At 36.7% G+C, this 16555-nt stretch overlaps 1 protein-coding gene across 1 annotated transcript; it reads right to left on the bottom strand.

Moving 5' to 3' along the window:
- Positions 1 to 8114: 8114 nt before the first annotated feature.
- LOC133668668 (alcohol-forming fatty acyl-CoA reductase-like) lies at positions 8115 to 15337 on the bottom strand. The gene is made up of 12 exons (XM_062088623.1): positions 15246 to 15337; positions 15009 to 15112; positions 14685 to 14887; positions 14428 to 14528; positions 14096 to 14288; positions 13834 to 13998; positions 13656 to 13737; positions 13297 to 13569; positions 12075 to 12211; positions 11841 to 11973; positions 10403 to 10451; positions 8115 to 8248 (listed from the first exon to the last, which is right to left on the bottom strand). The coding sequence occupies exons 1-12, from the start codon at positions 15322 to 15324 to the stop codon at positions 8115 to 8117; spliced, it is 1653 nt and encodes a 550-aa protein (XP_061944607.1). The 5' UTR covers positions 15325 to 15337.
- Between the last annotated feature and the right edge of the window lie 1218 nt (positions 15338 to 16555).

The raw sequence follows: 16555 nt of genomic DNA, 5'->3' as shown, positions 1-16555 counted from the left end.
TTTGACATGTTTCATTTTTTCAAAATATTTTAAATAAAATAATTAAGTATTTCAATTAAATGCCTTAATAATTCAAAATTATTTTTTGAATTTTTTGTTTGATTTGTCTAAATGAATTTAGATAAAGGGCATGTAAATAAATTATTACTTCTATACTTAAAAAAAACTTGAGAATAATTATGGAATAATGAAGCTTATCTTCCTTTTTTTTTCCAATTCAACTCTCTATTTTTTTTTCATTTTTAAAATTTTAATTTAGTTTTTTTTTCTCTTAATTTCATCTTTTTTTTTTGTAATAGCATTTAGGTTGCCTTGAGACCAACCAAATTGATTGGATTATATCGGGACAACTTACACATGGTTTAATTTTAAACCAAGGCGAAACAAGTGTTAGTGTAAATGCCCTATAACCAATCGGTTAGTTACACGTGACGTTGACTTTGTTCATGTATATATATTTAATTAATAAATGTTTATTTATCTTTAATATTCATCTAATATTTGATTAATGAATCTAATATTTCATTAATGAATCTAGATTAAAGATATAGTCTTTGGGACAAAATTACTTTGTAAGTAAAATTATAAAGTTGTTATAATTATGAGGTTTATATTGCATCAAAATTAATGGGTCATGGTTTTCTAAAAACCTCCCCCATTTAAAGGCCATAACACGAAAGTCATAACCCAAAATGGGGTTATGTCTTTTCGATGTCCAACTTCATGTTGGGCCATGGCTTGCCCGTACCAAACCCTAGGTTGGGTCATGAAGTGCTCGCACCTAACTCCAAGTGGGGAACTCTAATTCGGGTCATGACTCATCCGTGCACCACTCTAATTCGGGTCATAACGCATCCGTGCCCAATTCCAAGTTGGGCCAGGGACGCATCTATGTCCAACTTCATGTTGGGCTATGGTGCATCCGTGTCCAACCCTATATTGGGTCAAGGACACATCCATGCCCAACTCCACGTTGGACTATGGTGCGTCTGTCCCTAACTATTAGTGAGTACAATCACAAGCTGACCTAATTCCTCTTGGATTCAGCATATGAGTTGAACCCAACTCTTTTTAGGTTCAGTGTATAGTTAAAAGGTAACTTCATACAAAGCCTCTCAAACTCCGGACCTAGGCTAATTATGATATTGATAAGGGAATTTTTAGCATGTATATTTTCTACTATTCATGCTTGATTTTGAAATATTTTGGATGTGTTGCACAAGTTAATTAGAATTTTGGATCCATTTTTGAACTATTGACCTCGTGGGAAATTAATGTGTTTTCAGATACTAGGTTACTTAGTAGGTATAATTCGGTAGTAAAACCAAACATCGATTGATTTTGGGCTGCAAAGGAAGTTATACAACTCAGTTCCAGGCTTTCATCATTATTTTCAAATATCTGAGATGAAGATCTACAAAACATATGAAGGGCATAGAACTTAGTTTTGCTGTTTTGAAGCCCAAAGAGCGAGTCGAAAAACAGGGATTGAATCAGACCCAAACTTCTTGCACTCTAAATGCTGTCTCAGGTTATGGCCCATATCGCAAGTCTTAGAGGTCCAAAAATTTCAAGATCAGTGTCGTTGGAAAGAAGATTCGATTTTCTACAATTTCTCCAGAAATAAAGATCTTTGAATTCACACTTTTCCTACCTCAAATCTGGCCCGCAATATCCAGATAAGAAAGGAATACGAAACAGAGAAGGAAATTTTCTTCTTTCCATCTAGGGGTAAAAAGGCCAAAATATAAAAAGAGAAAAATAAAGATCAACTAAGGTGACGAAAGACATAGAGAGACCTTAGAATACACTAAAAAGAAGAGAGGAGGCGACACAAAAGAGGAGACAAAAAAACAGAGAAAAACAAGGGTTGAAAATCAAAGCTGATTGGAAGACACCTAACTACTTTTCTGCCACTCTCTGCTTTTGAGTGATATTCATTGTATCAAGTTTGTTTCTCTTTAATTCAATTATGGAGTAGACTTTTATTCTGGGATTTTTTATGTAACCTTACTATGAATATGTGAACAATTCCTTTGATTGAATTATTACATTAGTTGTTGAGTATTTCATTCTATGTTTAATGTTTATGTATGCTTGGCCAACATCTAAATAATTTGGAATTCAATTTGAGACTGAAAAGTGATAATTGTTTTAGCTGTTGTTTGAAATATCTTAAGAAATCTATAGGATAGAGATATCCTAGGAACTTTTGTAATCGTTAAAGGTTTTACGGTACTTAATAAATTTCGACAAGTTTAGAAATTTCGTAGAGTATATGAAGTTTGCTTGTCGAAATAATTCATTGATACTTGATACGGATTAGTGTTTAAATTAGAAAAACCTGATTATCAATGCTAGGAGTAATTAATTCAATTGAGAAAGTTCACATAGGAATAGTTACGGTAAGTCAGAAATCTTAGAACCAGTAGAATTGAATTCAATAATATTTAATCAGTTAGTTGTTCATTTTTAATTATTAATTTTTGTTTTGAAAACTATCTCATTCGATTCCTCGAATAGATCATAATTTAAAAGACTTTGGTAATTAGTAGTAACTTTTACAAATCCTTGTGGGACGGTACTCTACTCATCACTTTATTACTTGTTACGATTCGTGCACTTGCGAAATTAATCAACAGATACTCATCACATCCCATTAAATATGAACAAGCTATCCATGCTTATATTAATTAGATGTGATGACATAAGCAGTAGAATAATATTATTTTATTATTATGAGATTACATCTCCACCCCTTCAACATTGTATGAAGGAGGTCAAGCTAGATAATATAAAACGAAGCATGAGTATACAGAAAAAAGGTTTGAAACCTTATACTCTAAGATAAACACAATCCTTCTCTAACTTCTACATCTTCTTCTCCAACTTCTACATCTTCTTCTCCTTCTTCCTCTCTATCTTCATAAAAGCTCATTAATACCTTTATTAATGTCTTTTTGCCACATAAAAATACCTCGTATTAACTTGATCTTTGAAGGGTCCCTATTAACACCCCAAGGGGTCTATAAGGGACATTGTGTAGGTATTTATCGAAGAGAAGATTTACAACCTTTGAAGATTTTATTAAAGAAGAAGTTATTGCAGTTTGGAAGTTAAGGTCGTAGAACATAATGTGAATGACATACAAAGATCTTAAGGAGTAATTGCTTCTAGAATATTCCTTGTGATTTTTGTATTGCCATTAGTTGGCGCTGTCTGTAGGAACACTTATAAAAAGCTAATTACTTCTCCAGCAAGAAACTAAGCTTTGACGATTGTTCCATCTATTACACCAATATAGCAGATCCATACACACCAAGGCATATCATAAATGCCAACATTGCTGCTGGTACATCCACCAAACCTCAGATTGAGAAGATGGTTGAGCAGATACATTTGCTTTCTAAAGAGGTCATCAGATTGAGAGGATAACTCACTATTCATCCTCAACCAGCTCGCGATGTCCCAGCACATAACTTACCACCTCAGCCACATAGGACCCCTATCACCTAGAGACGCCTCAGCTATGTAGAGGGATATGGGCAGAATGAGAAGGAACCACCCAAACAACGTTCTCATAGTTTAGCTTGAGAACATTCACATCGTCCTACGGTACCACTAAAAAATGAACATTCTCATAGAGTCCATACTAGCCACCATGGGAAAGAAAAAAGTAATCACCCCCACTATTCTATGCTAGATTCCTCCAGTTCATCTGACTTATATCGAGAACAACCTAGAAAAAGGGATGGGAAGAACTCACAGCATAACCAACCTGACCACCAATATCAGGTGGAAGGTTCCTCTCTATCCAAGAGAGTCCTTAAAGCCAAGGTTCCAAAGGACTATCTATCCACAAAGATGAACCTAGATAACTATAATGGACTTACAGACCCCTGAAAGCATATCTAGTATGTGAAGGAGAGCCTTAAGCTGGTCATTCATGATAATGACATCATGTGCAAGATATTACCCATTACATTTAGAGGGAACGTAAGTGATACAACAACCTGGAGCCAGGGTCTGTCCTAAACTTCCATTACTTGTGTGTTAAACTAGTTTCACGTTTCAGCACCAGCATTCCTATGAAGAAAAGCTTCACATAGCTATTTGGAGTTACCCAAGGTGAGAAGGAGTCCACCCGAGCATATCTAAGGAGATTTAATGAAGAAATGCTTAAGGTGGAAGACTTGTTGGGACTTATAGCTCATGAGGCTTTGATGAAGAGGGTAGAAGTGAAGAGTTGTGGAAGCAAGTCCACCCACTATAAGACAGAACTCCTGAGGGTGAAGTAGATGATTGAGAGCCACATAAGATTAGAGGAAGCCACATAGAGAGGGGGTCCGAGTTGAACCCCCCAACAGGAATCATTCCCCTATTAAACGATATGATGTTAAGAAGAAAAGACCCTCTAGGGAACATCCTAGGAGTTTACACTCCTATAAACACCAGCTATACAGAGATCTACACGACTTTAAAGGGTCAGAACCTACTTTAGTATCCTCATCTTTTAAAACCCAATCCCAGCCTTAAGTTCTCCAAGAAGTATTGTCAGTTCCATAAAAAGAAGAGACACGAAACTAAGGATTGTTATGCTCTCAAGAAAGAAGTGAAAAGACTTCTAACACAAGGATACCTCAAACAATTCCTCAAAAATGATCCACCTTAAGAAGGGGAGGGAAATGAAGTGAGACAATAGAGACCATCACTCTTAGAGGTTTTTATCATATTGGAAGGCTCATTTACCAATATAGGCGTCACCAGTAATAAGAGAACAAGGTTGAGAGATCAATTTCTAGTGACAATGGGTCAAGAAAGTTCTTGGCATGAACCCATCACTTTTACCCTTCTAATGAACAAGGGATTAAACATCCATATGAAGATGCCTTGGTGATTTTCACGGTCATGAAAGGTCACAGGGTCCACAGGATCCTAGTGAATGACAATAGCTTAGTGAACATCCTATCAGTAGAGGCCATGACAAAGATGGGCATAGACGCCTCTAGAATGACTCTAATGCCAAACCCTCATTGGGATAGAAGGGTCAGTAGTGCCCGTAAGGGGGCGGTAGGGTCAATTGTCACAATGGGATTGCACCTCGTTGTGTAACTCTCTAACAGACCTTTATGGTCATTGACACCCATCTCCCATACAATGCCATCATTAGGAGGCCATTGCTCCACCAGATTAGTGCAGTAGCTAACACTAAGTATGCAATCATGAAGTTCCTAACTATTAAAGGGGTAGCTATGATGAAGGGGAACTAGGAAGCATTAAGAGAGTGCGAAAACACATGTATGAAAGGCAATAAAGGCTTACTAATTGATCACCCCGAAACCTATAGAAAGAAGCCCGAGGTCAAAACGAAGGTAGTTAAAGAACTAGTTGAAGTCTTTTTGGGCCCTACTGAGAAAAAGGTCACAAGAGTGGGTTGCACCCTGAACAGTCAACAGCAACATGATCTCACAGAGCTGCTGGTATCATAGAGAAGCAACTTTGCCTTCCATCCAGAGGATATGCCAAGGATTAGCCTTGAAATAGTTTTGTACCAGCTGAGTGTAGACCCTAGCTTTCCCCTAATACGATAGAAGAAGAGAAGTATAAGGGGGGACAAGTAGAAGACCATCTCTGAGGAGGTAGACAATCTCATATTAGCAGAAAATAAGAGAGATGACATACCCTGAGTGGCTCGCCAATGTTGTGATAATAAAGAAGGCTAACAACAAATGGCGAATGTGTGTGGACTTCACAGATTTGAACAAGGCTTGCCTGAAGGATAACTTCCCTCTCTACAAGATAGATAAATTGGTGGATTCAACAATAGGGTATGAGTTCCTCAGCTCATTGGATGCATACTCTAGGTACCATTAAATCCCCATGCATTCAACTGATGAAGAGAAAATGTCCTTCATAATTGAAAGAAGGACCTACTGTTACAGGGCTATGCCTTTCAGTCTAAAGAATGCAGGGGCAACATACTAAAAGATGGTGAACAAAGTGTTCAAACATTAGTTGGGTAGGATCATGAAATGATATATGGATGACATGTTGGTGAAAAGTATGATTTTTGAACAACATCTACAAGACCTCAGAAAAGTTTTCCAAGTACTGGAGAGTCATAGTATGAAGCTGAACCCCTCCAAGTGCATGTTCGCTATCCAAAAGGGGAAGTTCTTGGGTTTTTTAGTTAGCAATAAAGAGATTGAACCCAACTAAAAAACAATCCAGGTACTGTTGAGCATGACTCCCTCCAAGATAGTGAAAAAGGTGCAACACCTCATAGGGAGGTTAACAACTTTGAGCAGATTCATAGCTAGATTCGGGGAATGAAGTTTATCGTTTTTCAAAGTTCTGAGGAACACCCCCAACTTCTAGTGGACACCTGAGTGTCAAAAATCTTTCGAAGAGCTAAAGGTCTACCTCTCCTTCCTCAATGTCCTTTCTTAACCTAGAGAGGGAGAGACTCTATTCTTGTATCTAAAGGTGTAGACCGAGCTATTAGTGTAGTGTTGGTCAAGGAAGAAAGAGTACAACATTCTACTATGCGAGCAAGATACTTCTAGATATACAAACTCGCTACTTGAGAGTAGAAAAGATTCTCTTAGCACTAGTGACAACTTCCAAGAAGTTGAAGGCCTATTTCTAAGCACACCAAGTGGTAGTATTGACAAACCAGCCTCTAAGACAAATCTTTTACAAATTGGACATGTCAGGACGACTGGTGAAATGGGAAATAGTATTGGGAGAATACAGGTTACAGTACAAACCAAGACTCACAATCAAAGGGCAAGCCCTGACCGACTTCATAGCGGAATGTAGATTTGAATAGGCTGTCACAGAGGATCCTTCTCCTGATCCGAAACTAGTAAATCCTGAGTCACTAAAATGGACCCCCTCCTAGTATTAGCAACACTATGTGGACGGTAACTCTACACAAGAAAAAAATGGGGCAGATATTCTACTTACTAGCCAAGAGGGGCAGGTTTACCAGTATGGGCTCAGATTTGGGTTTCCAGCTACCAACAATGTGGCCGAATATGAAGCCTTGATAGCTGGCTTAGGTTTGGTGGAAGCCTTGAAAGTGTACCCCTTATAGGTGCACAACGATTCTCAGGTGATTGTGGGATAATGCTAGGGGATGTATGAAGCCAGGAATCCAACCATGGTCAAATATTTTGAGAAGGCTAAAGCCATGCTGACTTAGAAGGACGAGATGATCAACATCACAAGGGTGCCCTAGAGGACAATGCACAAGCTAACTTCCTCTCCACATTAGCCAGTGCTAACCGAATTGACCTTTTCATTGATGTCTGGATTCAAGTCTTGGATCGACCCAGCATGGAAGAGAGCAATGCTACAATACTCCTAATTATAAGAGTTGAGGATTGGAGAGCACCAATCAAGGAATACCAATTCACAGGTACCTTTCCCTTGGACAGGAAGGAAACTATTAAGCTGACCAAAAGAGCCTTAGGTTATTGTTTGATTAACGGGGTCTTGTATTGAAGATCTATATCATCACCGCTCCTCAAGTGCTTGTCTTTAGAGGAAGGCACTTATGTTTTGAAGGAGATGCATGAGGGAGTTTATGGATTGCATACAGAATTTAGAGCTTTGGCTGCTCAGACCCTAAGAGCAGACTTTTATTGGCCTTCCATACTCCAAGAATCTAAAGACTTAGTAAAGAAGTGTGATAAATGTTAAGGCAACCCTGATCATTTCTCCTTGGCCCTTCTACCATTAAGGAATGGATATTATAGGACCCTTCCCCAAAGCAACAGGGAAAAGACAGTTTGTTCTAGTGGTTGTGGATTACTTCACCAAATGAATGGAAGCTGAAGCATTAACAAACATCACAACCAACAAGGTGATCTCTTTCTTATGAAAGAACATAATCTGTTGATTTGGTTACTTATGATATTGATCACCGATAATGGAAGCCAATTCGACAACCAGAAAATGAGGGAACAGTACGAAAGGTTACAGATTAATTATAGGTTCTCTTCAATATCACACCCTTAGACGAATGGGCAAGTTGAACTTACTAACAGGGTCCTACTCAATGGTTTGAAGAAGATAAAAGAGGCTAAGTCAGAATAGGCTAAGCTCTTTTATGAAATCTTGTGGGCATACAGGACAACAACAAAGATCTCAATAGGGAAACCCCTTTTCTCCTCACATGGAATTGAAGCCATGATTCCAGTAGAGATTGGATGTCCTAGCGCTAGAGTACTGTACTTATTTCCTAAAAAAAATAAGCAAGGACTCAGAGTCAATCTAGATTTACTGGAAGAGTCTAGACTCACAGCTGCAATAAAGAATGAGGCTTACAGACATAAGGCTACCTAGTACCACAATACTAGAGTTAAAAACAGAACCTTCAAACAAGGGAACTTGGTACTATGAAAGCTAGAAGCCATAGACAACAGAGAAAGTAGAGGAAAGCTAGCTCCAAAATAGGATGGTCATTCCAGAGTGAACCGGGTGATCAGAGATAACACCTATCACCTGCAAAATCTACAAGGCTCTGACCTTCCTCATACGTGGAACTCAGACCATTTTAGGCTGTATCATTATTGAATACATAAATGAAGAATGCATATTTTTATCACTTATGTTCTTATTTAATTTACATTCCTTTTTCAAGAATACTTTTTACCGATCTAAACTGGGTTACACACCTCTGTGGCATTCGGGGCCCATTTCTCCAAGACAGTAGCGAAGTTCAAAGTAAGCATCAACCTCTACTATCATCAATCGGGGTTACACACCCTTGTGGTGTCTGGGACCCACTTCTCCGCTGTAATAGTAAGGGATCAATGCTTCACTCTTCAAGATGGCTTTTAACGCCCCCTCCATTTCTTTTGTCTAACCTTTTTAGTTGGAAGCAAGAGCATTAGAGTGGCCTTATCGAGTCCATCTTGTCTGTTCAAACGGGTTACATACCCATGTATGTGGTCCGGGACCCGCATCTCTCCTGGACAACATGGAATTAGTCTTTATGGCATTCAAGAGTGCTGGGACGGCTTTACCAGGCTCAACTCATCTATCCAACTCAGGTTAGACAGCCTATGTGCAGTCTAGGACCCACATATCTCTTGGATAGCACGAGTACCAACCTATACAACATTAACAAGTACTGGAACCAGCCTTCCTATAATAACACATCCTACTGGTCCAAATAGGGTTACACACCTCTTTAGTGTTTAAGACCCGCTTCTCCAAGACAATAGTGATTGTCCAATGCTCTTCAAATGAAGGACTAAGAACACATCTTGAATACTTAAACAATGAACTCTCTAGAAACACCATCTTTGAGACCCTAATAGGGGGGAGTGTAAAAGACATCATGATCATGATTATGACTCAACTAAGGTTAGTAAAAAATTTCTTTGGTCGTAAGTCTCCCTATATTTCCAAAAAATAAGCAGACTTGGGGGGCTACTGATGGGTCATGGTTTTTTAAAAACCTCCCCCATTTAAAGGCCATCACATGAAAGTCACCCAAAATAGGGTTATATTTTTTCGGTGTCCAACTTAACATTGGGTCATGGCATGCCCGCGCCCAATGCTAAGTTGAGCAGGGGCGCATCCGTGCCCAACCCTAGGTTGGGCCAAAGCGTGCCCGCACCTAACTCTAAGTTGGGTGTGGGCGCGTCCTTGTCCAACCTAGGTTAAGCCATGGTGTGCCCGCTCCCAACTCTAAGTAGGGTAAGGGCGCATCCGCACCTCACTCTAATTCGGGTCGTGACACGTCTGTGCCCAATTGTAATTCAGGTTGTGATGCATCCCCGCCCAACTTTAATTTGGGTCGTGATACGTGCACGCCGAGCTCCACATTGGGCCAGGATGCATCCGGGCTTAGCACCAAGTTGGGTCAGGATGCGTTCGTGCCTAACTCTATGTTGGGCTATGGTGCACCCGTCCCTAACCATTCTTAGGTGCAGTCACAAGCTGACCTAATTCCTCTTGGGTTCAGCATATGAGTTGAACCTAACTACTTTCAGGTTCAATATATAGCTAAAAGATAACTCCAAACTAAACCTCTCATACTCTGGGCTTAGGCTAGTAATTATGATACCCATCATATCCCATTAAATATGAACAATCGGTCCATGCTTATATTAATTAGATGTGTTGGCACGAGCAGTAGAATAATATTATTTTATTATTACGACATTACATCTTTACCCCTCCAACGTTGTATGAAGCAAGTCAAGCCAAGTAATATAAAAGAAAGCATGAGTATACAGAAAAAAGGTTTGAAACCTTATACTCTGAGACATAAACACAATCCTCCTTCTTCTTCTCTAACTTCTACATCTTTTTCTCCTTCTTCTTTATCTTCATAAAAGCTCATTAATACATTTATTAATGTCTTTTTGCCACATAAAAATACCTCGTACTGACTTGATCTTCAGAGGGTCCCCCATCAATACCTCAGGGGTCTATAAAGGACATTATGCAGGTATTTGTCAATGAGAAGATTTACAACCTTTGAAGATTTACATTAAAGAAGAAGTCATTGCAGTTTGAAAGTGAAGATTGTAGAACACACTGTGAATGACATACAAGGATCTTAAGGAATAATTCTTTCCAGAATATTCCCTGTGATTTTTGTATCGCCATTAAAAGCATTATTCTTAAGTATTTATGGTCAATGTTCTATTAAGACTGCACATTAATTAGAGTTGTTAATACTTAGTACATATCATGTTCTTTTCTTTACGAAAAGAAATAGTTATTCTTATACAACTAGAAAAAATAAATAAAAACTTCATTACATTAATGTCTTTCATTGTTTTGGATGAAAGATTTCCAACTAAGTTAGTATGCTAAAAAGTGTACCACTAAGTTAAACGATGCCATCGGCACATCTATGTCAAATATTGTCGACACTTCAAATATATCAAATGGTATTTTAATTGATAATTGACACTAAGATATTAGTTCTACCATTTCTGTCTCACAAGTGGATTCGTTTGCATCAGTATATATAGGCTTATTTCATATTATCAAGTGAAATGTATCTCTCAAACTTCTTATAGATTTTGCATCGAGGTTTCTTTCGTGTCTACAGTCCTTTTACAAATGCGCCTTCCTTGGAGTTGCCAATATCACCTTGTTTATTGTTCGATGAAAATTTATTTGGCTCCATTTTTTTTTTATATTATTTGCTCTTGAACTTGTAATCAACCTACTAACACTAGCAAGGTGATTGAGAGTTGAGTGAGATCTCTCAACTCTTCAATAATGTTGATGAAAAAATTAATCTATTTTTTTTTTTTGAGGAAAATTAAGATTTTCTCAACAACTTCAATTATTGTTGAAGAGAAATCATTAATGATTTGTTCTTCTTTCATCCACAGATTTTCAAAATCTCTTCTTAGAGTTTGAAGCTTTATGGCTCGGTGCTTTGAAATTCATTTTGCAACGTATCCCAAGCACAGTTTTGGAATTAAAATTATAATTAACTGAAAATATTGAAAAAAAGGATATTGTATAAGAACATGATATAAATATGAGTGATATATTTGTCCAATTATATAACTATATATTGAATCATTTAACGAAAAAACATCAAGGAAAAATAGCATATTTCAATAACAAGAAAATCGAAAATTACACAAGTCTTTAACAACATATATACACTTGATATATTAAATTTCAATTTTATTGGATAATATTTATTTTGTGCACTAATTTTATTTTTCATCATAATAAAAAACACCAAATATTACAATCAATTATAAGACAATTCGTAGGAACAGTATGCCCAAATTAATGTCGCCGTGCACATGCTCTCTGGCAATATATCATTTTAGCACATGTTTTACGAGACCAGGAAAATGAGCATCCATGATGTAAGCTTCCCAATTAACACATGTGGGGTCAAAATTGAAGGCATCTGCATCTGAACAAGTCTCTCTTGCAGCAATTTGCAACTTTTCCGAGTTGGTGTCATCGAATCTGAGTAAAAAAAGATAAATTTAATTTATTATGCGCTAATCTATGTAATATTCATTCAAACTATAAGATATATCAATGGAATTCAATGACTATATCCTCACATGCCCTTAAAGAACACATAAGGTTCATAGAGCTCAGCTAATCGCATTCCACGCTTCAAGTTTCTGTCAAGAGCAGTGTACTTGTCCTTATAGGGTTTCTGGAATAAACCAGTAATGATTGCTAGATATTGGAATACCTGGTAAGAGAAAAAAAATACTTGTTAGTTTGAGATTAATGAGAAAAAAATCACATACGTAGGAAGTTTATGTTTGATTATATGTTGTAACAAAGGAAAAGCAATTATGGAATAAGACATACGTTAATTTAATTATTGATTTTAGGTTGTAATCATGAATTAGACGTACCAATCCCGATATTCCTCCACCACTTTATTAATTATAGGTAACTTAAACTATTAGATGAGATTATAAAATATAATTTATATTATTTTATAACATATTTCTTTAAATGAAAGCTTTTTAAACTTGAAATTTGCACAAACACATGCTACTTTATGCTTAATTTTTATCACATAAATGAGGATGATGAGATTCGAATTCATAACTGCTTGATCATTAAAGCTCTAATACTATATTAAAAAACTAATTCAACCTAATAACTTAAACTGTTAAGTGAGTTTTTAATATATAATTTTTATTATTTTCTAATACTATCTAACCTAGGGGTGATCATTTTCGGTTTCAATATATAACAAAAACCGGTTCAAACCGGTTTAGCTTGATTTTTTTTGGTTTGGCTTGGTTTTTTTCCGGTTTGGCTCTGGTTTTTTCAGTTTCAAGCTTATAAAACCAAAACCGAACCAAACCGGTTAGTTTTTTTTGCTCACTCCTAATCTAACCCAACATTTATAAATTGGGTATTAGTAATTCTTGCAAAAATCAATAACTTAAATGACAAACACTGGTCAATAAGATAGGGGTAATTAATAAGGAAAAGCGGTTCTTGAAATTCTGTGACTTTGCTTTCTTCAAGGGTATATGCAAATGCCTCCTTTTCTTATATTCAAATAATTTAGTAAAAATAGATTTTCATTAAATAACTTGTTATTTTCGATCCACAAGAACACATTTCGTGCAACTATCATGACACCACATCCTCTTTTTGAACGATGGACCTATGATGATGCAGGTGATGTGTGAAGTATATGAACTATAGAAACAGACTAAATTTTGATGGACAGAACGAAATGTGAAATTAAACTAATGCCAAAGAATTTGAAATTGAGACGCAGCTGAATTAAATTAGTTATGCTCATCAAACCTTTAATGGCAACGAATAACGAATCGCCATGTATATACGGAAACTAGCCATGGAGCTGAAAGCGGTAACGTCGCCAACCTTTATTGGCTTTCCTTCTTTGTCAATCAACGGGTTTTGAGCGAAGTAACGAAAGCTTAACTCTTGAAAATTTGAGAATTTGAACGGATTTCTCAATGAAGATCCTACATGATAAATGATTTCTGAAGTAGTGGATCGGTTTGCATATTCCACCATGGCCATGATAAGAGCATTGATTACCATGTCAGCTGGTATCTGCATCATTTCCAGGACATTTTCAGTTTTGGCATGCTAATATATATATAAAAACTAATGAAAGAACGAAGGGGGTATTAGCTAACCACGTCAACTGTTAACTGTGGATTGAACGGAAAGTGTTTCAATTTCCCTTTAGCATAGCCAACAGCTACACCATCAATGGTCCTGTGTTATTGGGACAAAAATTGAGATTCGAAAATTAATGAAGAACCATGCATGCTTACACCCTGATGCGCATGCAGATATGCAGTAGCAGCCTACCTTACACCTTCAATCCAACCGGGAAACGGCTCCTGGTAAGTACTTGTTACCATAGTAGGGCGGATAATGACTAGAGGTACTGTATCTCTATTATAATGGACTAGGAACATCTCTCCCATTGCCTTGGTAAATACGTAAGTGTTTGGCCATCCAAACATCCTGGCCCTGTAATTAATCACGATCAAGGGAAAAGACATCATGTCAGGCAAAGAAGTATAAGGTCTTAAACGAAAATTGTCACAATTTAATTGGATATTATTACCGTTCAGTGCCATAATCCTTCATGTAAGATGTGACCGCACTCTCTTCAGCATGTTCTGAGTGGAGTTTCCTCAATTTCTCCTGGACCAGTTTCTTTTCTATGTCGATGTCTATCATTTCCGTGCCTTTCTTGGCTTTGCCCAAGGGAAATGGCTTCTCCTGTATCAATCCTGCATCTTCGCCGCATACGTAAGCTGACGAAAGCAAAATCATTGAGAAGAATGTTAGCCTGCATTAAAGATTCCAAAACATTATACTTGGCGTGGATTGTGCCATGCATAGACGAGTACAGTGTGTTAAAGCTCAATCCAAGTACATAATAAATATTCTTACCAGTTGATAAATGGACAAGCACCTTAACATTATTACATTTCTTGACAAAGTTCAAGAGGTGCAAAGGTCCCAATGTATTGATACCTAATGCAACATCGTATCTTCAACAGACAATATAAAAAAACAAGTAAGAAGAGTGAAACGTTACTAATTTTAGTGATTAATAAATTCTTAAATATCTTTCGTTGCAAAGGAATTTAAATCTCTTATCTCTAAAAGAAATGAACTAATGAAAATCAGTTAATTTGCTTGCTGACCTTTCATCAAAGTTGGTGGTGGCAGCGCAGTTAATCACCGTATCAATTTCATTCCATATCTGATCCTTCAACAATGAGTCTCTTATTCCCAAGTCCACACAAGAGATGTCCCCAGGAACAGGAGTCACTTTTTCATAAACGAAGGAATATAAACTTGCACCATGTTGCTCTCTCAAAACATCAAACAAGGCCATCCCTATCACCTGTATAAATCAGTATATATACAATAGAGTATCAAGAACTATTCTATGTTTCAGTCCATGATGCACATATAACAAATTTAAGATAAAAAAAAAAGAGAAAGAAAGAAGAAGAAGATTTTACCTCATTATGCAGGCGTTCTTCAGCAGATTTAGTGTCCACGGCTCTTAGAAGAAGATAAAGCTTCTTCACTTTGGGTTGAACCCTCAATATCTTCTCCACAAAAACTGCCAATGTTAGAAAACAACATTGTTAATAGATTGATTTTGTCACAGCACATCACTATAAAAATTAAAGGGACGAAATCATAAATTCGTAAGTCTTGAGGAAATAAATTTCTTTTGAGAGGGGACACAATACTCTTTGCAAGAAATCCAGTTGCACCAATGACCAAAATGGACTTGTTGTTTAGGAACTCCAGTATACTTCCCAGCTCCATTGAAGATAATATTTTCCTACCTTTATTAAATTTTTGGATGAATTAAAAACAGCATCTCGGAGGGTGTATATAACCACAACACGATTTTCCAAGTAGCATCAGAGGAACAGTGGTTGTTTGCAAACTTAAATTGACATTTACTAGTCTTTTAGGTACAGTGTGACAAATCATTTAAAACGTTTAAAGCTGGGTAGTTAGCGAGGATTAGCTAGCATGGACCAGGTCAGATGTGATGACAATTCAAGAAATCCTCTCATAAGATGTAGGAAAACAATTGTGTATTTTTTTAGTCGGGAATGTTTAGTCGGAGGAGTTGGTTTCTTATGACTTGTTTGTTTTTTTATTTTGTTGCTCTTTCTTGTTTCATGCAATAGTTTAACGCTTTTCTTTTCTTTCCTTGTTTATCAGTTAGGTTATTATTTTTGTGTTTTTTTTAAAATTTTTTTTTACTATTAACAAAAAAAAAAAGGGAAAACGATTGTGTACTTTTTTTTTTTTGTTGGAAACGATTGTGTGCTTAGACACATGCTATTGTGAATTCAAATAGTGCCACGCAATTCTTTTCTTTCACCCTAGCCTCGGGAAAACATCTGTGGGTCTCAACACTAGAAAGTTGCTTGCAACTCCTTTCTTTTGCATTCGTCGGATTGGGTCCTCTGCTCGCATGTAATCATTAAGGCTGTCCTCTCGAGTTTAGTGGACGGGTATTTGGGCGATGTTGTTGGTCAGAAACATCAAAACTCCAAAGATGATAAAATTTATATTTTTAAAAATATTTTGATAAAATAAATCTAATAACACTAAAAAAAATTTATTAATAATGTATTAATATAGTAGGTCACATGAACTGTTCAAAGGCAAGTGAACCTCGTCATCTTCGGACGTCTTGTGTGGCTCACTTCGTTCACTGTAATTAGTGACCTTTTCTGAATATTGTTTGATTTATCATTAAAATATTTTCAACGGAATTAATGACGTCATTATCAAAGCTTTATACGCCTCTAAGAGTATCATCATCGAAGTTTCGGCATGCCTCTAAAATATTTTTTTTTTATTTTTTCTCTCTCTCCTCTATCTTTACAAATTACAAGAAGAAAAAAAAAGAGAAAAAAAAAACAAAGAAAAAAAGGTCTCTAAGAAACACCGAAGTTTCGATGACAACATTACTAGTACAATAAAAAAAAATCTTAATGAGATGAATCTAACAATACTAAGTTAAACGAAAAGAAAA

This window comes from Populus nigra, chromosome 11 (genome assembly GCF_951802175.1).
Source record: "Populus nigra chromosome 11, ddPopNigr1.1, whole genome shotgun sequence".
NCBI classification, from domain to species: Eukaryota; Viridiplantae; Streptophyta; class Magnoliopsida; order Malpighiales; family Salicaceae; genus Populus; species Populus nigra.
The sequence above is the reverse complement of the archived record's forward strand: the minus strand, read 5'-3'. Positions and strand labels throughout refer to the sequence as shown.